Source organism: Macaca thibetana, chromosome 13, assembly GCF_024542745.1.
Source record: "Macaca thibetana thibetana isolate TM-01 chromosome 13, ASM2454274v1, whole genome shotgun sequence".
NCBI classification, from domain to species: Eukaryota; Metazoa; Chordata; class Mammalia; order Primates; family Cercopithecidae; genus Macaca; species Macaca thibetana.
The window spans coordinates 1,176,156-1,202,594 of NC_065590.1; the positions used below are offsets into that span (position 1 = coordinate 1,176,156).

At 59.8% G+C, this 26,439-nt stretch overlaps 3 protein-coding genes across 8 annotated transcripts in view; all 3 read right to left on the reverse strand.

Annotated features, from left to right (window-relative positions):
* The window catches only part of ANKRD39 (ankyrin repeat domain 39), a 745,852-nt gene that overhangs the window by 19,742 nt on the left and 699,671 nt on the right, over nt 1-26,439 (reverse strand). The gene's annotated exons all lie outside the window — the stretch shown is intronic.
* Nucleotides 156-10,611, reverse strand: SEMA4C (semaphorin 4C). Of its 2 annotated transcripts, none has more exons than XM_050755084.1 (15): nt 10,408-10,611; nt 8,282-8,427; nt 6,786-6,934; nt 6,367-6,429; nt 6,123-6,221; nt 5,898-5,994; nt 5,659-5,775; nt 5,420-5,571; nt 5,161-5,336; nt 4,691-4,835; nt 4,379-4,601; nt 4,135-4,247; nt 2,147-2,304; nt 1,989-2,059; nt 156-1,867 (listed from the first exon to the last, which is right to left on the reverse strand). In XM_050755084.1, the coding sequence occupies exons 2-15, from the start codon at nt 8,388-8,390 to the stop codon at nt 1,038-1,040; spliced, it is 2,502 nt and encodes an 833-aa protein (XP_050611041.1). In that variant the 5' UTR covers nt 8,391-8,427; nt 10,408-10,611; the 3' UTR covers nt 156-1,037. The 2 variants fall into 2 exon arrangements, with proteins under 2 accessions (XP_050611041.1, XP_050611043.1); XM_050755086.1 differs by having other exon boundaries at nt 8,282-8,430; nt 10,408-10,602.
* The window catches only part of FAM178B (family with sequence similarity 178 member B), a 218,462-nt gene continuing 208,320 nt past the window's right edge, over nt 16,298-26,439 (reverse strand). For all 5 annotated transcript variants that reach the window (XM_050755105.1, XM_050755103.1, XM_050755102.1 and 2 more), the window contains 3 exons: nt 18,800-18,877; nt 18,274-18,426; nt 16,298-16,675 (listed from right to left, as the gene is read on the reverse strand). In XM_050755105.1, coding sequence (XP_050611062.1) covers nt 16,643-16,675; nt 18,274-18,426; nt 18,800-18,877 — 264 coding nt within the window. In that variant the 3' untranslated portion in view covers nt 16,298-16,642. The remainder of the gene's footprint in view (nt 16,676-18,273; nt 18,427-18,799; nt 18,878-26,439) is intronic.

Consider the following 26,439-nt stretch of genomic DNA (forward strand, 5'->3'; position numbering starts at 1 on the left):
CCCTCCCACAGGCAGGCAGGCAGGGACCACAAAAGTGGTGGCCGCCCTGGGACTGTGGGGGAGGCCCTGTCCAGCCTCCCTCCACCCAGAGAGCTTTCCCTCTCGGTACCCAGAAGGGCTTTAGCCCAAACATCTTAGCCCCATCACAGAAATCGTTTCATTTTCTCCATTTTATTTGTCAATATAAAAATACTCAAATATTTACAACAAATAAATACGTGGGGACACAATAAGTTACACCGTTGGGAGCCCCCCTCCTAGGGCTGGAAGAGAGTATGCCATTATCCACAGCAGTCCCACCCTCTCTCCCCTCACACAGCCTTTCCCAGCCCTGTACAGGAAGAAGGCAAGTATAAAATACCACTGAACCCCAGGGCCAAGTGGGAGGCCCCACCCACCCTTCCCCCAAAACACACAGGAGGCTCCATCTCCCTCCCCCCACCCTGAAAACATTCACAGCCCTAGGAGCAGGACTAGGCCCACCCCGAGCCCTGCACTCCCCCTGAAGGGGCACAGCACCCTGTCCACCCCACCCCCATATGTACATCGCTGCCCGACATTCGGGACAGTGGGGGTAGGAGAGGCAAAGTGATACGACCCCTTCCCCTTCATAGCTCCAATGACTCACCAGGAGGACCCAGGCCAAGGGAAGACTTGACAGAAACAGGAAGGCTATGCCACAAGCGCGCACGCACGTGCACACACACACATACACACACACAGACACACAAACACACGTGCAAATACAAACACACATCTTGACATTTCTGCCTTGAAAAGTTTTGGCGGCTGGGGTCCCGCGTGTCTGTGATTCACAGAGAGGAAGATGCCTCCTGCGAGGCTGGTGCCCTGGTGAGCCACACCAAGTGGCAGTGCCCGTGCTGAGCAGAGCAGGTCCTCATGGCCGGGTGGGTGCTGGGCAGTATCCGTCCCAGACAGAGCAGGTGCCCATGCCATGTCCCTGAGGTAGCTGGTGCCTGTGCAAAAGTAGGAGCTACACCTCCCACGCTTCCCGCCGACGCGGTGGGGGTTTCCCCTCATACTGATGACTCCTCGGGGTTGGAGTCGGGCAGTGGCTGGCGTTGCTGCAGTTTGCGTCTCAGTTCATCCGCAAGCTCAGGCAGGGGGTGCCCGAGCCCTCCCCGGTCCTCCCCTCCTAGTTGTAAGCGCACGTAACCATTGGCATTTGAGTTCCGCCCACCCCCCAAGTGAAGCCGAGTTGGAGAAGGCAGAGGCTGGCCTGGGATGCCTGGAGGTGGCGAAGGGGGCCCCCCGCCGGGCTGGCACCGGGCATGCCCAGGTACTATCTTAAGGGAGCCATCTGAATAGTAGTAACCGACAGGATCCCAAAGTTTCTCATCTGGTTCAGGACAGGGCCGGAAGGGGGGACTGGTGGGCTCCTTGGGCAGCTCCAGGGGGTACACCAGGGTCCTCTCAGTAGCCTTGGCCCCTTTCTCCAGCTCTTCCCGCAGCCGCCGGCGCAGTGACAGCACCAGCAGCAGCAGCACCAGGCACACGGCCCCCAGGGCCACCACCGCCAGCCACACCAGCCCCAGGTTTTCCAGGGGGGCCCGGGCCTCCAAGGTCACCGACGGGCCTGCCACGACAGCCACAAGGTAGCCTTCAGCAGCTAGCCGCGCCCCCTGCTCCTCTGAAAAGCAGTGGTAGGCCCCAGCGTGGCGGGGCTGGGCGGCCATCACAACTAGGGCCTGGAGCCGGGCATCGTAGAGGAAAGAGCCGGGCTGTTCCGCAGGCAGGTCCCGGCCCCCAAAGGTCCAGCGGGCATGGGCCAAGTTGGAGGAGAGGTGGCAGGGCAGCACCAGGTCTGTGCCCGCCACCACCGTGATGTTTTTGGGAGTGGGCCTGACTGTAGTGGCAGAGAAAAAGAGTGCATGTTAGTACAGGAAAGCAGGGCTAGGGAAGAGGAGAACAGAAACTCCAGCTCTGGTCCGGGCTCAGCCCGATGCGAGGGGAATGAAAAAGCTCACCTTTCTTACTGCCTCGGAGGTTGCAGATGCCTGAAGTGTCCGAGATCATCACGTGCTGGATCAGCAGAGATCTGGTAGGGGATGGAGGATACATCAGCAGCCTGGCTCCAACCACCCTGAGTCCCTGCTGGTCCTGGTCTATGTAGAGCCCAACTCACCCAGAGTGGCCACCCACGGCCACACAGCGGCTGGTGTTGACGCTCCAGGCGCAATAGGGGTCCCGGGCGAGGACACAGTCTGCACAGGAGCGGTACTTCATGCAGTCGGCCAGGGGCAGCTGCACCAGCTGAGAGCGGGAGCCGGCAAAGAGCAGCTTCTGCGAGAGAAGCGGGGCGCAGAAGGGGGGTCAGCCAGGGCCACACCGTGGGAGGGGCGGCCGGACCAGAACGCAGCACGGGGACAGCTTGGACTTCTGCAGGGGGCACAGGACGGGGCACCAGAAGGAGGAACAAGGGAACGAGGCAGAGCTGTAGTGCTGAAAAGGGAATTCTAAGAACTGCAGAACGCAAAGGGCTTATGCAGGCCAGATGCAGTCCTAAGCCCCTTAGAGACGTGACCTTATTAGAAAGGGATGTGGGGCTGTGAGGCCAAAAAGTATAATCATACACGCTCACACACATAGTGCGGGAAATACATTTCTCTCAAGGCCCATCAGCCCTCACGACAGCAGCAGCATAACATGTTTTCCTGTTTCAACAGTGGATGCCAATCTGTGTGTTTCTTCAACCACACACTTTCTTTCTGCCATTATTCCATGTTCTGGGGGACAATTTTGAGTCACAATAGGTGGTAAAAGGCAAACAAATCAAAGTTCAGGAGGTGTAGCAAACATGCCACAAGAGTATTGCAAGAGGCAACTGGGCACAGCAGGTCATGCCTGGAATCCAAGTACTTTGGGAGGCTGAGGTGGGCAAATCTCCAACTTGAGGTTAGGAGTTCAAGACCAGTCTGGCCAACATGGTAAAACCTTGTCTCTACTAAAGATACAAAAATGAGCCGGGCATGGTGGCATGTGCCTGTAGTCCCAGTTACTTGGGAGGCTGAGGCAGAATTGCTTGAACCTGGGAGGTGGAGGTTGCAATCAGCTGAGATCACGCCACTGCACTCCAGCCTGGGCGACAGAGTGAGACTCCATCTCAACAACAACAACAACAAAAAACCTTTAGCTGGGCGTGGTGGCAGGCACCTGTAATCAATCCCAGCTACTCAGGAGGCTGAGGCAGGAGAATAGCTTCAACCTGGGAGGTGGAGGTTGCAGTGCACTGAGATCGCATCACTGCACTTCAGCCTGGGTGACAGAGTGAGACTCCGACTCAAAAGAAACCAAAAGGAGTATTGCACAAGGATATAATGCAAGCACTTCAGGGAAACAGTCACGGACATGGAGGGCTGGGACCAGAGAGCAGCTGGGGGCTGGAAGGAAACCACCATGGTGAAGGCGTCATAAACATCTCACAGGCCGGGCGCGGTGGCTCAAGCCTGTAATCCCAGCACTTTGGGAGGCCGAGATGGGCGGATCACAAGGTCAGGAGATCGAGACCATCCTGGCTAACACGGTGAAACCCCGTCTCTACTAAAAAATACCAAAAAAAAACTAGCCGGGCGTGGTGGCGGGCGCCTGTAGTCCCAGCTACTCAGGAGGCTGAGGCAGGAGAATGGCGGGAACCCGGGAGTCGGAGCTTGCAGTGAGCTGAGATCCGGCCACTGCACTCCAGCCTGGGCGGCAGAGCGAGACTCCGTCTCAAAAAAAACAAAACAAAACAAAACAAAACAAAAAAAAAAAAACATCTCACAGGCTGGGAGGTCTGGTCACAGGGGCATGGTCAGGGAAGAGGCCAGAGCCAGGACCACAGCACAGCTTGGAGGGTCTGAAGGAAACATGGGAGTAGTTACCAAGGCTTGATGCTGGGAGTGCGGCCTCGTGACCTGGCTGTATATAATGGCCCCGTGCAGCGCAGATTCCATTCTGTTTTCATTCTCGTTTCCAGGAACCCACCCCAGGTTAGGCAAGGTGTGCGTCCATGCGTGTGTGTGTTCCTAACTCTGCACTGGCCAAGCATGTAGGCCCAACTGGGAGAAGCAGCCAGACAGACAGAGCGAGAAGGACAGTGCTGGGGACGGTGGCAGATAGGGCCCAACTCACTACCTTGCTCTGAGACAGCACCAGGCTTCCCATGGGCTCCTGGTCAAACAGCTGCAGCTCTTCAATCAGGTGGACCCAGGGCCCCAGACTCACGGCCTTGAGCAGCCAGCCATCTCCTAAGGGGTGCAGACGGGAAGGTGTAAATGACAGGGCACAGACCTGTGGGGCAGCTCCAAATCTCCCTGCCCTGGGCACATGGGCTTCTGCCCAGCCTTGAGCAGCCATGCCTGCATACCCATGCACCCACCTGTGCCAATGAACAGCACTGTATAGGTGGCTCCATCAAGTCCTGTAACCCGGTCGGCCACCAGGTGGGTGAAGTTGGTGCCCTTCTTCACGAGCAGGGGGCGGCTCCACCGAGGCCCCACCTGCTCCTCCATCAGCGGGTGCTTCTTGATGAAGTTGAGGGTGTTGTCAGGCAGCTCCAGGGAGCTGGTGTAACCGTGGCGCCGGTGCCAGTTGTTAATGCACTGGGGGCAGGATATGGGGGGCAGGCCATCAGCAGGGTGGGATGGCACCGCAGCTAGGTGGGGAGACACATCCCTGCCCCAGCACTCACCGAGCCAGGCCGAGGGCTGGGTACAGGGTCGGTGTAGCGGCCCCACTTCTGGGCTTGCTCCCGGTACTCCTTGTAGGGGCCCTCAAACACCCGCTGGATCTCTTCCAACTGGTACTCACAGACGGCCGACAGGTACATGTCACCCCTGTCGCAGTGAGAGGGAGCCCAGGGTCAGGTACCCACCTTATCCCCTTCCCACCCCAGCTCAGGGCAAGCAGCAGGAAGGCAAGGCCCGGCACAAAACAGCCATGGGTACCAGAATGCCCTGGCAGCTCAAAAGTGCCACCTGGCATAGGGCCCTGCCTGTTTACAGGCAGCTCGGAAAGGGGCAGGTGCCAGCCTTCTCCTTGGCTTCTGGACACCTGGCTTCCTGGACTGCCTCCGAGGCCCGGTCCAGGATCCCACCCATGCACCATCTCTGATCTGAACCCCAGCTCCTCCCCACTCTGCAGGAGCCGTGGCCAACTCACCACCGCGCTTGAAAAACCCCAAAGAAGGTGGTGTTGTGCCAGGAGGTGTCCTGCAGGGTGTGCACCGCCTGCAGCTGGTTGAAGTAGAGCTGCCAGTCCGGGGCAGAGCACGCCAGCCGCGCCTTCAGGAACGTGGTCCACTTCTTCTGCAGGGTCCGCGCGCCCCCCATATCGCCCTGGCAGATGGCAAGGGGACACTGCCGGTCAGCCCCACTGGGCCAGCAGGGCTCCCAGGGCCCACCGCTGTGAGACTTGGTACCTTGCAGACGCGGGCCACACGAGCCACCACCTGCTCAGCATAGCAGTCAGACTCCACCGCCCTCTCCCTGAAGAAGAAGTAGACCTTGTCGTCGTCCCCCGTGAAGCTGCCCACACTCTCCGGTACATAGGCAGAGCCTACAAAGTGAGGTTCTGTGGGAAGGGGAGGAGGTCAGCAGGGAGGCGCTGGGCCCTGGGGGGCCTCCCACCCATGGCTCCCACAGGCCCCCGGGGGCTCACCGTTGAGCCAAAAGGCCAGGTACTCTGTCTTCATGGAGTGGTGCGGCCCCATGTTACGCAGGATAATGGGTTCCGTGCCCAGGAAGTTGTTGAGTGTGGCCGAGTACAGCTCACCATCTAAGGGAGACAGCAGTCAGCTACAAACCGTACATGAGATATGGACACATCCGGCCAACACAGCCCCAAGTGGAACCAAGCCCCAAGGATTCACCCAGCCTGCATGGGGGGCAGCCACTCACCCACAAGGAGGCCAGTGTGGCCCTTAGCTGGGTCATAGGGACACTTGCCCTTCCCATCTTCAAACTCTCCACGCTCCAAAGTGAAGGTGAGCATGTTCTAGGGACAGAGAGAGAGGTGATGAGGAGATGCTCAAGGGCGGGGCCCTGGGGGCCACATCCAAGAGTCCAGAGAAGGGCGAGGAGGGCGGGGGACTGGGGATACCGAGATGGGAGGGCAGCACTCACGATGTAGGTGCACTTGGGCTGGAAGGCATAGGTGCCACAGGCGTACAGGTGGGAGGCATTGTAGGGCTGCAGGAAGCGGATGAAGTTGAAGCACTCGGTCTGGGGGCAGAAAGATGTCCGGTTAGTGAGAGCGTGAGGCCCAGAATGGGAGGAGACGCCCTGGGGTGAAGGCGGCACCAGGAGCAGCGTCCAAGCAGACGCCCTGGGGTGAAGGCAGCGCCAGGAGCAGCGTCCAAGCACCCACCTGGTTGTTCTTCCCTTTCTGGATACACTCAGTCTTCTTCTCCGCAGGGGCCTCCCAGGAGATCTGGGGACAGGGAAGGGGACGTCAGCCACGTCACAGGTACGGACTGAGCACGTGTTACATGCACAGCCTGCAGCAGCAACACAGGGACGCCCAGCGCAGAGGTATGGGCCCTATTCTCTGGGGGCTTCCTTCAGTACAGAATGGAAGCCCCAAACCACCCCACTACACAGAATTCAGTAAGTGCCAGAGAGAAGAGGAATGCCGCATGCTGACCCCAACCAGAGGGCAGGTCCCAGATGCCCAGTGGCAGCACTTCTGTGGGGGCCGCCAGGCTGAGGGACCACCTGGCCAAGCACAGCCCCTCTGCACCTTGCCCTCTGGCAGGCCTGCCTGCCTCCCGCTGCCCCACCTCTCACCGCTCCTTGCAGCTCCAGGGCCTCCATGCTGAAAGCAAACAGGGCCTCTCGGGCCCCCACGTACAGAAGCCCAGTCTGCTCCGTCAGCGTCAGCGTCAGGAAGTCCTGGATGCCCGTCTGGGAGAACCGCCGCACTACCGTGGCCAGCTCTGCAGGGGTAAGCGTGGCTGCTGATGGGCAGGACCCCTGGGGCTCGACAGCCCTCAGTCTTCCTCCATGAGAGCCACCACCCCATGCCACAAACAGATGCCAGTCAAACCCCCTGATTGGCAATAAAGGACACTTTTGAAACAGCCTTTGGCCCTGACAGCTCCACCCGGGCCTCCCTAGCCTTTCCTAGGCTGCGAGGAGGCAAATCCAGGCTGCTGGGAGGAAGGAAGGATATCTCAGCCACAGCTTCCGGCCAGAGGAAGCCATCAGACTGATGGCTCTTGCTCTCAGGGTCAATGGCACCTCCGGCCACAGGGCTGGGCTGGGCACCCCCACCCCACCCTCACTTCCTCGGCTGCTGCTTCCTTCTTTGCCCTGCTGCCCGCTGCCTCTATCAGAGTCCAGCAGGGCAGGAGGCACAGATGGCTATGAGTACTCCCTGCCTCAGGAAACCCTTCACTCCAGGAGGACCCCAATCCAGGCTGCCAGAGATGCGAGCACAGCAGGCCACTAGGACAGGCGGGGATGGCAGGAGGGGAGCTGGGCTGTGAGCCAGGCCAGGGAGGTCCGGAGAAACTAGAGGCTCAGAGAGCAGAGATGGGGCTGGGGCCTGGGAAGTCTTGCTGCCACCCAGCGTTCAGGGCACCATGACATTTATATAGTCACGTGATTCCTATATCAGCTGCCAAATATGGCTGCCAACCTGTCCTCAGGGTCCCCCCAAACCAGCCTTAGTCTCTGGAGGCAACGATGGCTCCAGACACAGGCCAGCATGGCAGGGCTTCACTGGCACCTGAGTGGAGCCTGTGGGAGGTGAGCTCATCCCAGGTCCCCAGAGCGCACGGCTGATACAAACACTTGACATCACCTTTCACAAGGGTGTGTGCACACGGGGCACTGCGGGGTCCCCACTGTGCCCCGGCAACCATGTGAGCATGTGCACATACACACACACTTCCAGGGCCACCAGAGGGTATGATGACTACAGGGCAGTAGGAGGTCTTAGGGGGGCCCTGGGGAGCCAGGGGAGAGAGCCTCCAGTTTGTATTTATCCCGGTTCTAGTTTCTCTTTAGGCTCCCAGCGCCAGTGACAATTCAAGAAGTGAGGTGTGGAGAGGGCGAGGCAGAAGGTTCTCCCTCGCACACCTGGGCAGGCAGTCTGGGGTGGGGAGTTGGACAGAGCTCCCCCAGAGGAGGCTAACCCCAGGTCCCAACCTGCACTGCCTGTTCTTGGACCCTGGGGTCACTCGAGTTTCTTAGAAAGCTGTGCCACACACATCCGAATAAAGGGGGGCAACTCCTCAACAGCCTGTCCCCACTTCCTCCTCACCCCTCCAGGCACTCACCCCCAGAAGCCACTGTCTTCCGCGGCACAAGGTTCCACCACACCTCAGCCCCGATGCCCAGGCCCCACAGCCTTGCTGCCAGCAGCCAGACAGCCCAGTGTGGGGCCATGGCGCAAGCCCCGGCTCTGAGCTTCAGGCCAGCTGTCCTGCTGAGGGAAAAGACATGGTCAGAAATCACAGCCAGAGAAAGCAAACCAGAGGGGCCCGCAGCAGGAGAGGCCACGGGACTCCTCATCAGGCCTTCCAGGAGCCCTGGTGCCCTCCTTCCCCTTCTCTTTGGAGGTGGACCTAAGTCCCCACACTTGGCCTCTGCCTAAAAGACCACGGGTCTCCCTGGGAAGCGGGGAGGAGTTGAGTCGGCTGCAGGCTAAACAGGCTCCGGGAAGCCCTCCTTGGCCTCCAGACCCCCCACTACCTCTGCACAACCGGAAGTCATTTGAGAAAAAAGGGGACCCCCCCCCGACATACACACTCAGGCCTAAGAGATTTGAGAGTTTCTTGAAAGAATCTCAGGCAGAAGGCCTTGCAGCCACTGGGGCTCCGGACCCCGTCAACACCTAATTCTGGGAGGAAAACTCCTTAGCGCGACGGGGGCATGCGGTGGGGTAGGCGGTCGGGAAAGCCCCACAGGGAGACCTGGTGCGGCCGGCTGCGGGCGGAGGTCCCTGTCCCGGCCTGTCCCCTTCCCCAGCGCAGACAATAACCCGGCAGAACCCCAAACCCCGTTCCACATCAGCAGGGCAGGAGTGGGAGCAGAGCCGGGAGCGAAGGGGCCCAGCTTCCCGAGGCCCCTTTGTTGCCCAAGAGGGAGGCAGGAAGTGGGTGGGATGGGCGTGGAAATGACCAGGGCCTCATCCTGTTCCTCGCGCTGCCTCCTCCGAGACACCAGCCCTCTGGCGGAGGGGCGGCGGGGGCAGCGAGCTCGGGTCGAGTCGGGGACTCCGGCGGCGCGCGCGGGCGGTGGGGGGAAGGAGGGGCAGGGACGTGAGGGGCTTCCCCCACCCCGACCGCTGGCAACACGCCGCGCACGGCCGGCACCCGCTGCGCTCCCGCGGCTCTGACGAACCTTCCCAACTCGGGGACTGCGCCCCAGGGACCCTGGCCTGGGCGGGCCAGCGGGACTGGCTTCCCCCGCTCCAGCCTTCCCGTGCCGGGGGCGGAGACGCAGAAGCTGGGGACCTGCTCACCCCCAAACAAAGGGTCCCTGCCAAGACCCCGTCCCGGGTCCCCCCGGGTTCTCCCCTCCCCCAGCTCTAGGGATTTGAACGCAAACAAAGCGGCGGCGCGGGGAGCGTGGCGAGCCCGGCCTGCGGACGCCCCCTGTCGGCCCAGAGCCCCGGCGCGGGAGGGCGGGGGGCGGGGGCTGCGCCCCAGCCCAGCCCCGCAAAACGCCCCCGGCCCCATCTCGGCTCCTTACCCGAGGATCGGGCTGCACCCCGCGGCGTGCTCCGAGGATCCGCCCGGTAGCGGTGCGCCCACCCGCAGCTCCCCCAGGGCGAGCAAACGGGCAGCCAGGGGGAGGGGGCTGGGAGGAGGGGTGCTGGCTCCAGGCGGGGCGCCCCACACCCTCGCCCACCCCGAGCGGCCAGACGTGGACCGCGGCGCTCCCTGCAGGGCGAGCGCTCCAGCCGGGGACAGCGCGGCCCGGCTCGGCCCGGGGGCCTGGCTTTCCGGGACAACCCGCCTCCCCAGCGGAACGGGCGGGCGGGCGGGCGGGGGGCCGCGGCAGGGAAATCCGATCCCACAACATCGGCCTCGCTCCAAGCCCGCCCCAAACTTTCCATCGGGGGTGGGAGCGCCGAGGGCAGTCCGGGAGCCTGGCGAGGATCCCGGCCGCGGACCGGACCGCGCGAGGAACCCTCACTGCCCGTAGCCCCTCGCTGGCGCGTCCCTCCGGCCCCGGGGCTGCAGGCTGTAGGCGCTGTGCGTCCCGCTCCCGGGACCCTGCGAAGCAGCCGCGCTGGGCGCAGGAAGGATCCCCGCGGACAGGAGTCTCCGCCGCCGCGGCTCCCCGCGCCCCAGCCCCTGTCCCTCCCGCATCCGGCAGCCCCTGCCCACGCAAGGGGACAAAGCGGCGGCTCCGGAGCCCCGCGGCTCCAGCCTCTCGCAAGCCCGGCCTCGCTCACCTCTCGCGCGCAGCTCCAGTCCCCGGGCGCCGCCCTCGCGTTCGGCTCCGACCGCCGTCCGCCCCTGCCCCGCGTCGCCGCCTGCCCGCGCGCGCCCGCCAGTCCTCCGCGGCCCCTCTGCCACCGCCCCTCCGTCCCCGCCCGGCTCCGCGCCCCTGGGCTCGGGCTCCCCGCGCCACCACGGCGGGCGCCGGCTCTTTCTCCAGCGCGGCCGCGGCTCTCCGCCCCCTTCCCCTTGACGTCAGGCTGGGGGGGTCGAGCGGAGGCCGGGGGCGGGCCGCGAAGCCTCGCTCAGGAGGGGGCTGCGACCCGCAGCGACCTGTGGACCCGCCCGCTCTCCGCCCGGGGGCTCGGACCTCCGCCCCTCCGGGTGCCCGGACCTCAGCCCTGCCGGGTGTCCGGCCGCCCCGGGGCTCGGAGTCGCGGGCTGCGCCACAGCGCCCGGAGGGAGGTGGGGCGGGGGAGGGACTCCGGGTCTGGCCACGGGGGACTCTCACTCACCCGGTCTTTCCGAAGTGTCCCCCGAAGACCCCCGGCGGGCTGGGCTGGGGAGAGGGACTCCCGACCCTGCAGTTGCAGGAACGACCGCGGGCGAGCCACGTCGAGGCGAGTATCCGGGGGAGGCACGTGGGGAAACCGAGGCGTCTCTTGGGGCGGACCAGAGGGGTCTGCCTTTTGGCCCCCGATTCTGCCTCCTTCTAGGCCCGGAGGACCACTGGTCCCTGCCCTCAAGTCTGGAAAGGGCTTCACCAGCGAGGAAGACTCTTCAATCTACAGTAGGGGTCTGCTCCTGCTTCTCACGCTTTGGGCAAAGCGCCTCTCCCCAGAAAATGACTCCTGGTGCCACTGGAAGGCTGATTAACAAGTGGCATGAGCCCTACTGTTCAGATGAAAGGGGCTGGGGGGAGCCACGCTGCAGAACCACCGCCACCTTCAGAACCACCAGCCTCCGCCCACAGCCACTCCTAGAAACAACTTGTAGCTCTGGCCTCATGGGCGGTGCAGCGTCCTTCCTGCCAGCTGGTCCTCTGAGCTGGGCAGGTGGTTAGAAGAGGTGGTCCTCATGGAGGACACCCCACGGGTACCTGGAGACAGATGCTACCTCCTGGCTAGGGGCAAAAGGCAGAGGTGAAGGGACTTGAGGCCCTGAGGTTTGGCGGTAACCTTAAGCCAGGGTGCAGTCCTGGAGGGGAGGAACACTTCAGGCCGCGTCAGCAGATCTGGATTATAAATCAGTCCGACAGCAGCTTTTGTTCTGGGTTAAAACTTGGCATCTGAAAAGTGGAGACCAGAAGAGTGGTGGAGATAACTAAGAAAAGCAGCCCAGTTTGGTTTCAGTAACAATCGGGTCTTTGCTGGTACACATAAAGGCCCCTTCTCCCTTGCTGGCCAAAGCCACGTTTCCCAGCTCTTTTCCACTAAGAAAAAGACAAACGCTGTGGCCTTGGAGATGCTGCAGATAATGACTGTGGGGTGGGCAGGGAAGGCCTCCTGCTTCAGCTGACAAGGTGGGAGAAGATGTGTCACCCTCGTGTTGATTAGAGACCCCCATCTATTCAAGCGGGGGGGTAAACTGAGACGCAAGGGCCCTCACTTGTGTTCTGTGCTTTAGATTTTTGCAACTTGTCTTGATGTACATTTTCTTACTCCACTCTTTAAAAAGTAAATAATCTGGAAGGCTGAGACAGGAGGATCACTTGACCCCAGGAGTTCAAGACCAGCCAGGGCAACATACTGAGAGCCTGTCTGTACAAAAGAAATTATTTTTTTGAGACAAGAGTCTCACCCTCTCGCCCAGGCTGGAGTGCAGTAGCACAATCTCGGCTCACGGCAACCTCCACCTCCTGGGTTCAAGTGATTCTTCTGCCTCAGCCTCCCAAGTAGCTGGGATTACAGGTGCCTGCCACCACACCCGGCTAATTTTTGTATTTTTAGTAGAGACGGTTTTCACCTTGTTGACCAGGCATGTGCCACCATGCCCAGCTAATTTCTGTATTTTTAGTAGAGATGGGACTTCGCCGTGTTGGTCAGGCTGGTCTCGAACTCCTGACCTCAGGTGGTCCACCCGCTTATGCCTCCCAAAGTGCTGGGATTACAGGCGTTAGCCACTACACCCAGCCCCAAATTTAAAAGAAAAAAAAAACTAGCGGGGCGTGGCTGTGTGCGGGGGCTCACACCTGTAATCCCAGCACTTTGGGAGGCCAAGGAGAGTGGATCACGAGGTCAGGAGATCAAGACCATCCTGGCTAACACGGTGAAACTCCGTCTCTACTAAAAATACAAAAAAATTAGCCGGGCATGGTGGCGGGTGCCTGTAGTCCCAGCTACTCGGGAGGCTGAGGCAGGAGAATGGCATGAACCCTGGAGGCAGAGCTTGCTGCAAGCCGAGATTTCACCACTGCACTCCAGCCTGGGCGACAGAGTGAGACTCCGTCTCAAAAACAAACAAAAAACTAGCGGGGCGTGGTGGCATGCATCTGTAAGTCCCAGCTGCTCAGGAGGCTGAGGTGGGAGGGTGGCTTGAGCCCAGGAGGTTGAGGCTACAGTGAGCCGTGATTGTGCCACTGCACTCCAGCCTGTAGAGTGAGACCCTGCCTTGACAAAATAAAAATATAAGTATTGTTACTCCCCTTTTGGAGATGAGTCAAAAAGATTAAACAACTGGCCCCAAGTCATGGAAGTAAAAAGGTCAGAATTTCTTTTTTAGAAATGGGGTCTTGCTCTGTTGCCCAGTCTGGAGTGCAGTGGCACAGTCATGGCTCAACGTAACCTCGGACTCCTGGGCTCAAGCGGTCCTCCCCCGTCAGCCTCCCAAGGCTACAGGTGCATGCCATCACACACGGGACAGGGTCTCACTATATTGCTCAGACTGGAAAGGTCAAATTTTTAAATCAGGTCTTGGGACTCCCAATTCTGTGTTTCCACAGTCGCCATCTATCCTGACAATGCTCTGTTTCATGCTGGTTTTCCTCACCTTCAATACTACTCCCCCATCCCCCCACCTCTAGGTGTGAAGGTTGCCAGGTAGAGACCTGAGCTCTCTGGCTCTGACTCCGAGGTGGCCTCAGTGGAAAGTTTCAAAAGGCAACCGGTTTGGTTTCACTGGCAGGGCAGTGGCAGGCGTTTGGGTTCTGGAGGCCCAGGGATGTAGAAGCCTCCAGCTAATAGACTCCACGCGCTTATCCTCCCAAACAGTCTCAGAAGCTCCCAGCTCCCTCCCCTTTTCCACCTTCAGGCACCTCCTGCTGTATCCCGTCCATGCCGGCACTGGCCCTTTCTGTGGGGGTGGGCAGAGGATACAGTTTCCTGCATGGCTACTTGCTCGTGATTCATACTTCTAAATGAAAGTACAACGGACAGAATAAAAGGATTTCTGGGTCTTCGATTAAGACAAAAATTACTAATCCATGTACTGGGGGTGTAGGGAGGTGCATGTACCTGGCTAGTCTCCCTAGGGCCTAGCATATTCTATGGAAGGTATCCACACTTTGGGACTCAGGCAGTGACAACTGCTTGTGGTCAAGGAAAGACTGAAATTGTGCTAAATGCCTCTCAAGGGTCTTCAGAGATCACCCAGCAGCTCAGGCCAGCCCCTAGAGATGACCTAGGAGACTCTCCTGAAAAGCAAGTCCCCTTCCCCATCTCTTGATGTTGGTTGTGGGCCACACTGCCCTTCATTTGAGCTACTCGCCTGCCAGCTCTCCTGAGGCAGCTGGAGGGAGGCCCGGGGTGGATACTGGGTTCTCTGGTGAACACTGCCCGGTGGATTTCCAAGGCAGCCAGGACGGCTGTCATCCCCCAGACGGGGAAGTGAGAAAGCCTGGGTCAGCTACCCTTCAAGGGTCTTCCTGAGCGCCTGGGGACCGCGGTGACTGGCGACATAGGCATAGGAAAAGAACTCTCCCTCCCTACTTCCTCCAAAGGAGAGTTATCAAAGCCGCCCACCTGGGACGCCTTTCCCTTCCCAGCCCCTCCCTGTCACCAGGACCAAAAGGAAGCAGGAAAACATCCGTCATCACAGCCCCGGATGCGGATTTTCCAGTGGCTCCTATCAGGATATCCCCCAGCCTTTTCCCAAGGGCTTAGGGATCTGGAAAAGTCAAAGATCTGGAGGGCAAGTGGTCATCGTGCCAGCACCACTGTGAACATCTGGGCCTTGGGGAGGCTGAGTCTCCAACTGATCCCAGACTAGTTTTAGAAGATATGGTCAGCTCCCAGCCAGTCCCAGAGAGAGCCCATTACACACCCCAGGGGACAGCATACGCCCTTGGGCGACCTCACAGTGCACACCTCTGCTCGGGTTACAGCCAGGTCTCTGGAGGGACTGAGCCGTCACCGACACCTCCTCTCCCCTTGGTATCTATCTTAGGGATGAGTATGTTTGGGGAGCAGGAGAGGAGGGGACAGTGGATAAGAGCCAGGACTGGGGAGGAAGGCTCCAGTGATCAATGCTGATGGACAGCTCAGTTCCTTCTCAAGAGCCAGGTAGGGCCACCTTCCAGACCTGGAAACTCCCGTTTAGCCTCTCAGGCGTCCCTACTTCCTCTTTGCCCTTGGCAGTAGGAACAAAGAAGGGAAATTTCAAAGGTGATTTCCAGGTTTCCAGAGAAAAGTGAATAGTTACAGATGAACTGTCAGTGCATGCCGTGTGGAGCAGGGCAGCCCCGAGGGCGGGTGGAGGAGGCTGGCTCACCAGAGTCCCTGCTCGCTCATTGGAGGATCTGAGGTTGACCTGATGCTGCTGGGGCTTCGGTGGTGCCCGGGCCATGGGGGCATGTGATGCGGCTGGGAACAGAAACCAGAACTCTCACGGAGGTCACCTGGCATCTAAGTCACCCTGGCCGAGGGTTTCTTCCACCTCTCGTTTGGCAAAGGCTGCCAGGCAGAAAGGCATCCTGTGTGGTATCCAGTACTGTGCTGTGCCCGTGCCCCTGAATAATAGATGCCTCCAGCTCCTGGCGTTCCGGGGACGCAGTGAGTGAGGGAGCTGTGTCTGAAACAGCCCCAGAGCTGGTGAACTCCACTTGGGGTCTGCACGTGGAGCCACTTGGCCTGAAAGTCCTTTATTTTGGGGGAATCTCTCCTAGTTAGCCCGCCCTCCCTATCCCTGTGCATGAAAGCCAAAGAGAGGGACGCATAAAAGCAGAAGAGTTGTACGCAGCGCCGTGGGAGCTAGCAGACAGCCAGGGTTGAGTTGAGGAGTGAACACAGTCCAGTGTGGCAGGGGCAGTCCTCTGCCACTGCCTAGCTACCTCTTGTGCCACCTGCAAAACCCCATCCAAACCCAGGAAGGGTCAGGAGGGGCCAGGGACTAAACATGGATTCTCAGGGTTGGAGGAGTGTGCAAAATAGATCTCCAGCGGTATCCTGGAGCTCAAAGGGCCACTCACTCCTCAAGGCGTTCAGGTCAAAACTACCTAGGACCCTATCAGGAATCAGGTCCCATGAACTCATCTGGGGCAAGTCAGAGGAAAAGCAAAAGCAGCATCTGCAAGTGGCTTCTGAACCGCCCCCACTCCTGAGGCTGGGGAGTTGATTTCAGAGCTCAGCACTAAATGGAATTAAGTGTAATTACAGCCCTGATCCACATTTCACTCTGTGCCACCTCCTCAGCAGGGGCGGGGAATGGGGAGTGGTCCCACACTGGGTCCAAACAAACGTCCCGTTCCTGGGTTTCTGACAGCTCTTGGGCCACAGTGGGCTGTGGGGAGCACTGCCCCTCCCCGGGGACTTGCAGACAGCCCTCTGCTACAGGCGGGGCCTGGGCCTGCCCCAGTGCTGTTAACTGTGGAGCTGAGAACCCAGCGAAACACAGGCAGGAGCATCAGGAGACTGGACGCTGGCATGAGCCCTCGGGACAGGGACTGAAGGAAGTGTTCTAAACCACTGATGCTGAAAGACTTTAATGTGCACAAAGAAACCTCACATTGGTGACAGGGAGAGAGAGGAAGGAGGGTGGGGAGGACGGAGGCCCAGGGAAACCAGAGCTATGGAGACAGAGGCCTTAGGGAAGAGGAGATGGCTGGGAGGAGGGCTGAGGGGTGGGCGAGGCAGAGAAGCCCATCCCTTGCTGAGAGGAGAGGGGGTCAGGGCGGCGGCAGAGGCAGGCTCTTGCTTCATCAGGCTGGTCAGCATGTGGCCGCCTCTGGCCTTGATGCTTCGCTTCCTCCAGTTCCCTGAGCCTGTTCACTTCCTGCTGGAGCCAGGAGCCCTGGGCTGCCCTGACCCTGCTCTTTTAGATGTCTTTCCAGGGGCTGAAGTACTGGGCCTGTGGCGAGGAGAAAAGCAGGCTGTGAGGGCCTGGGCCCAGGTGTCGCCCACTGCCCTGCAGGCCCTGCAGCTCCCCGGGCTGGCGGTGTCCATTCAGCACCCGTTGCAGGCTCATGCCAGGGACCGAGTGAGCAGGATGCCTGGGTTCACAGTGCTGGCGAGGCCACAGCGGTCATCAGGCTACGTGACTGTACAAGTGGTCTGCCAGGGCCCCCCTGCCGGGCCCTGAATCACTTTTCCTTCTTCTCGTGACAAGCACGCTGCTCCCACCAGAGGCTGGTGAGATCTAGTTCCTTGGGGCGTGAGGGTGAGGTTTGTTCTCTAGCCTTCTCAGAGACTTGGCGAAATCTGAGACCCAAACCACAGGCTGTGGCCCACGTGTCAGCCCTAAGTCAGAGGTTATGGGGTAAGGACGGGAGAGGAGTCAAGAGGAGGCAGGCTAGGAGTGGAGGGGCACTGGTGGTGGGGTGGGAGGTGGTCCTCACAGGTCCTGTGCCCCTCCACAGAGGGCTGGGGGCTCAGGCAGGGAGACCCCGAGCCGGCCCAGCAGGGTGCTGCTTGGAGAGATGGGGCTGGAAGGGAGGGCACCAGCACAGGGGCTGAAGTTGGTTAGGTTGGAGGCTTGGGAGTCAGGCTGCCTCATGCCCTGATTCTGACATTCGCACAAGCTGCCTGCGTCATGGGGGTAAGCCATCGAGCCTCTCAGGGCCTCTGGTTAGCCTGCTCCTCTGTAAAATGGGCTCCTGGTAACACCTGCCTCACGGGGGTTGTGTGGGTTCTTATAGAAACAGATCTTCATTCAAGAAACACTAGCTGTGAATATCATACCTACAAGCTCTGAGAAGACTCGGCGGGGGTAGGGGGTGTAGTGGAGAGGACCCAGGCAGCCTGGGAGCCTTCCTCCTAACACAGCAGGAGGCCAGCCTCAAGCCCACAGCACAAGTGGGCAGACGGTGAACAGCTGGGGCCCCTTCCTGGCACTGCTCGTGACAGACTGGCACTCTGGGTCCAGACTTTTCCCTCTCCAGGGCAACTTTCCTTTGCATTTCCTAAGGACTGCGCTTCTCTGTGTCCCCTTCCCTCCACACCCACCCTGGGCACTGGATTTTTTTTTTTTTTTTTTTTTTTGAGATGGAGTCTCGCCCTGTCGCCCAGGCTGGAGTGCAGTGGCGCAATCTGGGCTCACTGCAACCTCTGCCTCCTGGGTTCAAGCGATTTCTCCTGCCTCAAACTCCAGAGTAGCTGGGATTACAGGTGCCCGCCACCATGCCCGGCTAATTTTTTGTATATTTGGTAGAGACGGGTTTCATCATGTTGGCCAGGCTGGTCTCCTGACCTTGTGATCCTCCCACCTCGGTCTCCCATAGTGCTGGGGTTACAGGCGTGAGCCACCATGCCTGGCCTTTGGCACTGGATTCTTGATAAGAATGATGAAGGCCCCTCAAGCGTCCCCACCCTTCCCCCACATGCCCGCTCCACCCACGTCCCTGCCAGGAGCTCAGCAGCTGCAGCGAGGGTGGCTGCGCCGGTGGCTCTGGCCAGCCCTGCCTGACCACTTCCCGCCCCTCCCAGGTCTGGGGGCTGAGGGGGCACCACCTGGGGCTGGCAGTGGGTCAGAAGCTCCTGCCAGCGGATGTAGGTCTGGGTAGCCAGGTCCTTGAGCATGGTGTGGTGCGTGGCCTGGGGGCTCTCCCGGATCTGTGCGCTGATGTGGCGATCCAACTGCATGCACAGCAGCTGCAGCTCGCCCTGCGGAGGCGGAGGGAGGCCGAGAGGCGAGTGTAGCACGAGCCAGGCACATCCAAAGCAGGGCAGGAGGAGAACAAATTCAGACAAAGGAAGGGGCACATTGAGTGACTGTTCAGAAGCTGAGCAGGAAAAGGAGGACGGGGCCAGCACAACTGCTAGGGCTCTGGTCAGTGTCCCTTGGGAATGGCTCGGCTGGTGGGGCACTGTCGGGAGGAAGAGGCCCTGGCTCTCCCAGGCTGGCTTCTCTCTCAGCCTCCTGCTCTCTGCAGTTCCTAACAGTGGGCTGGGCGCCATCCCAGTCAACCCCACGCCGCTTCGGGGAGAAGACACAGCTGGGCACCCCCACCCCAACCCCGGCCCTTGGGAGACTCACCCACTGGTCTGGAGTCACGTCCCGGCAGCTGACGACCACCCCGGCCAGCGTCAGAAGGCTGTGGCACAGGTAGCAGGCCTGGAGGGAGAGCACAGGGGGAGCTGCTTCTCTAACTCCGCCAGGGCAGCACGGCAGGCCAGGGCGGGGCTCACTCCACCCCTGGGCATTCAGCGACAGTTTCCAGGGAGGCATCTTCAAGGCGGCCTGGGTGAGCCAGGCTCTGGGCCCGCACTCACTCGAAGCTGTGACTCCCTAGCAGGCTCTCCCAGCCTGCCCTCTGATGAGGTGCCAACCTTCCCTCCTCTAGAAAACAGAGTCAGCCATCCAGAAACACACACTGTTCCCCAGCCTTGTGCCGGGACAACAGAGGACACCTTCTGAGAGGAGCCTATCCACTCTGACCTCCGCAGTCTCTGTTCCCCGGGGCCACCCTTACCCGTAGGTACTGAGGCCAGGGTGCCTCTGTGCAAACAGCAAAGGGAGCCCCCTCTGGGGGGATGTGGCGCATGGCTCCTGGACTCGGCCTACCCCTTGGCAGAATGCCACCTGCACCAACACGGGCGTAGCCTGCCTGGACAGTCTCCTTGCTGACCCGAGGAGGCAGGTGGAGAGACGGGAGCCGATGGTTCTGGCTGAGTGTCTGCACACCTCGCCTCCATCCTCATTCCTGCCAACTGCACTCTCAAGCAGTGGAAACAGGACGCAGGCCTGCTCCATCTGGCCCGAGAACAATTTGATCTTGAGGCACCCCCGGGCTCTCTTGGTGCCCATTCGCTTATGGGCTACGTGCTTGCCGTTTAGAGAAACCAAGTCATGGGGAGTGTCCCAGGGCGTGAGGCTCCAGGAGGGACACAGCCTGCTCTGGAGTCCCAGTCACTGCCCGCAAGCGCACCCTCCACTCAGAGGCCCTGCTGCCTTGTCCTCTCAGCTCTCTCTTCACGTCTAGGATCAGGAGGTGGCAAATGACCAGCCCTGCGGACAAGCAGGGGTGGGAGAGGTGGGCTCTAGAGATGCCGGGAGGTGACAATGGGCTGGAGCTCAGAACCAGCCCATGGCCCCTGTGCCCCGGCTTCCCCTGACCTTATCACCCTGCCCTCCCAGGGCGCCAGGCAGTGCCTCAGCAATGGCTACAGCTTCTTTGCACAGGCCCAGGAGTCTCCTCAGGGCAGAGGCCAGACCACTTCTCAGGGCATCAGATTTGGTGCCATCAACTGACTTCTTAAACCCCAATACCGGCCAGGCACGGTGGCTCACGCCTGTAATCCCAGCACTTTGGGAGGCCAAGGAGGTAGCCGGGCGAGGTGGCGGCGCCTGTAGTCCCAGCTGCTCTGGAGGCTGAGGCAGGAGAATGGCGGGAACCCGGGAGGCGGAGCTTGCAGTGAGCCGAGATCGCACCACTGCACTCCAGCCTGGGTGACAGAGCGAGACTCCGTCTCAAAAGAAAAAAAAAAAAACAAATAACACAGTGTAAAATCCTGAGGTCAAAGGCCACCTGAGGCTCCCACCAGCAGCACCCACCCTGCCTGGGACCCAGCCTGTTCTTCAACACAACCGTGAAGGCCCACGGGCGGTCTGACTCCACAGGCTGACCAGGTGGCCCTGCCCACGGCACGCAGAGAAGACACGGTGGGGGAAACTGAGGCATGCCTCCAGGAGAGCTGCCGTGGGGTGGGGAAGACCCAACCTCTGTGAAGCCTAGCTCCCTCTACCTGCCGGGTCCCTGTAGCAGCCTGTGGATGTCCCAGTCGCCCGGCCCAGCTGGCCTGCTGGTGATGCACTGCTGGCTCCCTGAGCTCCCCTTCCCTCCAACCTGGCCTTGCCTTTGGGACTCTGTCCAGCCTTCGCAGTCCTGCAACAGCTCACTGCCCCTTGTCATAAAGCAAGTTTGGGCCTGTGTGCCGGACACTATACCTTGACTGAGACACGGCGACGTGAGACACTCAGGCATTAGAGGGACAAAGATACTTCAGGAGGGCAACCATTTGGTCAAGAAATAACGTATCTCTGCTTCTGCACTGACCAAAAGGAGAAAGGGCCCTTCCAGGGTTTTGGGGGTATAGGGAGTACAACTTAGAGGCTTCAGGAAGTGACTAAGCTAAAGTGAGCCTCAAAGGAACAGTAGGAGTTGAGGCAAAGATGGCCCTGTGCAGGCAGAGGGCTGATGACAGACCCTGAGGGCGGTTCCAGAACCAGGGGCCGGCACAGGTGCAAGGGAGTCAGGGTGACCTGGGGGCAGAGTTGTAAGGACAGGGGGTGCCTGGGGGAGGCAGGTGAGAGAATGTGGCCACACTGGTGTGCTGGAATGCACTAGGCAGTAGGAGAATGAGCTCCCTCTGGGAGAAAGGATTACAGGGTAGGTAGCCTTATCTTTCCTTTTTCCTTTTTTAAGATTATTTCTCTACAACGTGTATACTCATACAGTGAGAATACAATGAAAGCTGCTTTAAAACTTTTTTTAACAAGATACTGCCAACTGTAATTGACTGAACCTAACTGGGTTTGGGGTGGGCGTGAGGCCTGGGAGCGGGACTTGGCCATGAAAAGAAGCTGAGACCCAGGCTGGGTGAGGTGGTTCATGCCCGTAATCCCAGCACTCTGGGAAGCTGTGGCGCAGGAGTTGGAGACCAGCCTGGGCAACACAGCGAGACCCCGTTTCTACAAAAAACCAAAAAGTTATCAAGCATGGTCACCTGTAGTCCCAGCTACTTGGGAGGCTGAGGCAGGCGGATGACTTGAGCCTGGGAGGTTGAGGCTGTAGTGAGCTGTAACTGTGCTATTGCACTCCAGCCTGGGCAACAGAGCAAAATGGTCTCAAAAAAAAAAAAAAAAAAAAAAAAAAAAAGCTGAGGCCCGTCTTTGAGAGGGCAAGCGAATGATGAGAGGTGGCAGGGGATGCCGAAGAAAACATCCAAGGGTTATCAGGGACATCACTGAGAATGGCTGGGGAAGGCACCCTGGGGTCTGCAGGGGAGACTGTGTGGGCCTGGGAGGGGCGAACGGGGGTCTCTCTCAGACCTTTCAGTCTTAAACACTCCCAGCCCCGGGTGGCGCAGCTCAGTGGCCCGCTCCACCCATGGGCTCTCAGGGGAGTCTCCCTGTATGGAGGGGGCCCGGCTGCAGAGCTTCCCCTCCTAGGAGTCGTCGTGGGGAGGGTCTGAGATCCGAGCAATGCCCTGGAGAAGTATCAGGGAGGAAAAATCCGTCAGTGGACTGACCCCAGGCAGTGGAGAGTTACTGGTTTCACAACTTGTTTCTGATGCTGATTCCCATAATTGAATCTGCAGGGGCAGGGAGGGGGAGGGGAATCCCAGGAAAACGATTCCCAGTGTTTGGGTGGACAGTGAGTAAGAAATGGCAGTCCTGGAGAAAAGCCCTGTGAACCACATTTTATCAGCTGTGTTTTGCAAAGGGAAAACACTAAACCCGCCACATTGCCTGGAGGCTGGGTGCGCGTCCTCCTTGCATTTGAGGGTGCTTCCTGTAAGGAAGACATTGACCCAATTTAAGGAGCTTGGTGGCTGTGCAGATGCCCTCCCTTGGAACATTTCCGGGGGCCTGACTGAAGCTGGGTTCCCAATGGGGATTTGGAAAAGCAGCCTTCACTACTGGCATAGGAAGTGCCAACATTTCCATCTCCTCCCTGCATTTCCCCAGGACTCTTGGTCTCAGAGTTGCAAAGAGGTAAGAGAGAGTCTGATCCTGTCCAGACAAGGGGCGTGGTGTCCCCACCCTCCCACGAGGCCCCTCTCTCTGTGTGAAGGTCAGAGGAACAAAAGCTCAGCGGAAACTGGGGACTCTGTGGCCGGGAGCAGGCAGACCCCGAGTCTCCCCATCTAAACCGCCAGCGGCTGTGGACACCCGAGTCGCCCAGCCCAGCTGGCTTGCTGGTGATGCACTGCTGGCTCCCTGAGTTCCCCTTCCCTCCAACCCAGCAGGCGGAGGCACGGGAGGGGTGCAGGGCAGGCAGGGGTGGGCCCGAGTGAGGGGGCCCTTCCCAGCAAGACAAGAAGGGCCAGGTGTGAGCGCTGCGTTTCCTGCTTCCTTCGCGGTGTGACCAATTCCTGAACTTAGCAAGCCTGCTCCTGTCCTGGCTGGCACTAGAGGCACGGTTCCTCTTCCCTTCCACCAGGCAGGAGACAGAGGCTGAGCCAAGGCTGCAATCCCTGCCTTACCTGCTTCCTCTCCCTCTGGGAGCACAAGGTGGCCCTTCTATATGCCAGAGGGAGGCCCTTCCAGGTCTCTTAGAACTGCTTGGTGCGGTGGGGACTTCATTGTGGCCTCAGGGTTAGCCCTCCTTGGGTGCTGGGGGCTATACTTGTCCAGGCCTTAGGACCTTGTCTGAAGATGGGACCCAACTCCTGCCCCACGGCACGTCAGTCAGGCCGTGAAGCCCTGATGGGAAATGGGACCCCGGAAACCTCAGTCAACATCATGGGGAAAGGCAGAGTCTGAGGGCATGCCTGGACCCAGTATTGACAAGAAAAGCCCGGCCCATCCCTGCCACCGCTGCCAGCAAGGGCCCAGCTCCCGTGTTCTGGGTCTTCCCCGGAGTCTGGTGGGCTGGCTCTTCTCAGAAGTTCCACGCAGGAATGCCTCACTCCTGACTCTAGAGCCTTCACGGGGGCCGTGCCCTCCCCCTGGGGAAGGAATGACAAGGCTGAGTGACGGCAGACAGCAGACTGGGACTGTCACCAGAGGAAGGGAGGTCAGCATCTCCATGTTCTGGTCCAGCTAGTTCTGACCCCAGGCTCCCCCAGCCAAGACTCCCAAGTCAAGTAGGAGCGATTAGCAGTGCTTTTGTCATAGACAAAAGGGAAAAAGGGTGGACATTTCCCAGGAACTTCATCCTTTAGGAAATTCCCCTCCAGCCAACGCCAAGGGAGCAGGCTGTGGCCTGGGCTATTTACGCTGAAGGAGGGCAGGAAAGGAGGACGGAGATGCTCTCCCAGGAAGCCACTCGCTCTGGCCAGAGCATATAACCTTTCTCCCCGCTCAGGTCATGACCAAGAATCCAGTCTTAACCCTGGACAAGCCTTCAAATCCAGCCCTCTCCTGGAGGCTGCCAGACCGGGTGGGGAAGGCAGACCTGCTTCTGGCAGGAGGACCCTGAGGGACCAGGTCCAACCAAGCTCTGGGGCAGTTAGTGTGTGTGTGTTACGGGGAGAACCAAGGCTGACCCAGAAACACCTGCTGGGAAGGACAAAGATGGACCCAGAGGGCACGGCTCTCCCACCCAGGCTGCTGGGGCCCAGGGGCTCACCCCCAGGTGTCCCTACCTCTCACTCAGGAAGCTGGCCCTGATGTCTGCTGGCGCTGGGATTCCGGCCTGGGGTCCCCTTGCTTTCTCCTTTCCATGCTCATGGACCCTGGGTGGTGGCAGCCTGGGAACATGCATTAATCCTAGCCTGGCTGGACTGCTCTCAGCCCAATCTCAAGAGCCTAGAAGTCCAGCCCAGCCCAGAAGTATTTTGCCTTAGGTGTCACCACTGCCACACGAGTCCTCTCAGGACTTAGGTGCAAGCACACGGACTGAAGATCGACTCTAGAGCCAACGGAGTCTGGGAAAGGCTGAAGCTGCGCTGGTCTACCCTGGGCCCTTTCAGACCCGAGGCTGGGGCTGGGCCACAATCCCTTTTTCCCCTTTTTTGTTCAATGTAAGCCTATATAGTACCACTTCACAGCACCCTGATCCAGTAGGGCACGCAGAGAGGGCCTGGGACCCCGCCTTCAGCAGACGTGGAAACTGCGGCGTGGGGAGGTTCCCTGATGATCACGACCCTGTGTCCAGGAGGGGCAGGGCTGGCCCAAGAGCAGGTGTCTGGGCTCTCAGCCTTCAGCAGGACGAGCTCCCCCCGTGCGCGTGGGTGGTGGTGGGTCTCTAAAGAGGATTCACACTGTGGACATCCTCCTTGGGAGACAGCAAGGGTCCACGGGCCTCCTACTGGGAGGACAGGGCGAGGCTGAGGCTTTCCCCCAGGGTGGAGGAGGAATGCCCTTTGCAGCCTGGGCCCCCGGGGCACAGTCTAGGTATCCACACAGGTTGGGCACAACAACAATGAATCATGAGTAATCCGAGGCAGGGCTACTCAGGCCCCAGGGCAAGAGCCTCAGTCTGAGGAGAGCGCCAGAGCTTAGGCGACTGGTGTGTCCATTAGGACACCAGGCAAAAGGGGATGCATTTTTCTAGGTACATGCCTTCTGAGCCCCTGCAGGGTGGCACTGGCCACCAGGACGAGGCTGCCATGTCTTCCCTGTCCCATGAGCAAACCGTACAACCTCTTCCCCTTGCCCAGGCAGCTTCTGCTCCAAGGTTGCACCCCCTGACCCTTGGCTTTGGCAGACGCTCAAGGAGGAAGCAGAGGGCGGTATCGAGAGCTCTGTTCCCAAAGGCAAGCCGACTTGGGAAGTGACTCTGACCAGGACAGGTCGCCGGTCATAAGTCCTAGCGAGGAAGAAATGAAGACATATGACCGACCGCTAGGAAATGAGGCGGTGACCTAAGACCTCTTTCTAACCTAGGGTCACAGAAGACACAGGGTCAAGAGGCCAGAGAGCAGACGTCACCGGTGGGGCCTGCCAGGCAAGACACCCAATTCTGTCAGTGAAAGTGCCTGCTAGGGCATGGGGTGGGGGAGACCCAAACACGGTCCCCAAACGCGGAGCAGGGATGAGGCCCATTTAGTGTGACGGGAGATGGGCTGGCAGCAGCTCAGCAGGCAGGACTTCCAGCTCTGCTGCAGTGAATGGCCACTGAATGGAGTTTGCTTTCGGGCGCTGCTGGGCAGAGAGGTGGGTGTCTCTATCCAGGCTGCAGAGGGCGCGGGGCCCAGCACGTGCCCACACCCTCCACGCCCTCAGAACAGGAGCTCTCGCCTGCACCTCTGGCTTCCCGGAGAGTGAGTTCAGAGATCCAAGAGCCTTCACAGCGGGGATCTCTTAAGTTCTATTCCTAGCTGGGGCCTGAGCGTCCCTGGCTCCTGCTCGTGCTACTGAGGACAGGGAGGGAATGTGGAGGCCACGGTGCATGGGGCTGGGGAGGGAAAAGAGATGGAAGGCTGAGAGCTCCGGATTCCTGCAGACTGCGGTGGGGAGGTTATCTCAGAGCATCTCCCCATTCCTCCATCAGAGGCTGGTGGCAGGAGCCAAGGCACTGGAGGCAAGTCCTAGCTGGAGGTCGGAGGCTCCCACCCAGTCCACCTTCCTCTCTGGCTTCCTGCTGGTGGGGGTCAGGGAGATGACAGGCAGGGACTGGCGGGGTCTTCCTACTCCTCCAGCTGGGACCAGAGACCTTTACACAAGGGAGATCTGGACCAGAAAACCTAGCTCTGCAGACTGCCCAGAGACGGACAAGATTCTCGGTGCCTATGTGTACGAGTTCACGCCTGTACATGTGCACATCAATGCATACGTGTCAGTGTGCGTGTGAGCGCGTAGGGTGCAGGAGGGGGTCACTGACACCAGCCAAGACATTGCATAACCACCCTGACAGAGCAATGGTTTTCCCATGGCTTCCCCTTCTTGTCTTTCGCTTTTTCACTTACTGAATTGTCTCCGGGGTGTTGGCACGTCTGGTCAGAGCCTGGGACTGCCCTCCTCATCCTTCCCAGCAACACCAGAGCACGAGGCCACTGCCCGTGACT

Coding starts and splice junctions, on each gene's coding strand:
- SEMA4C (XM_050755084.1), bottom strand. CDS start 8,390: ATGGCCCCACACTGGGCTGTCTGGCTGCTGGCAGCAAGGCTGTGGGGC. Junction 6,430..6,785: donor CCCTGGAGCTGCAAGGAGCG/GTGAGAGGTGGG, acceptor CCCTGTCCCCAG/ATCTCCTGGGAGGCCCCTGC. Junction 2,060..2,146: donor GCCGTGGGTGGCCACTCTGG/GTGAGTTGGGCT, acceptor ATCCCCTACCAG/ATCTCTGCTGATCCAGCACG.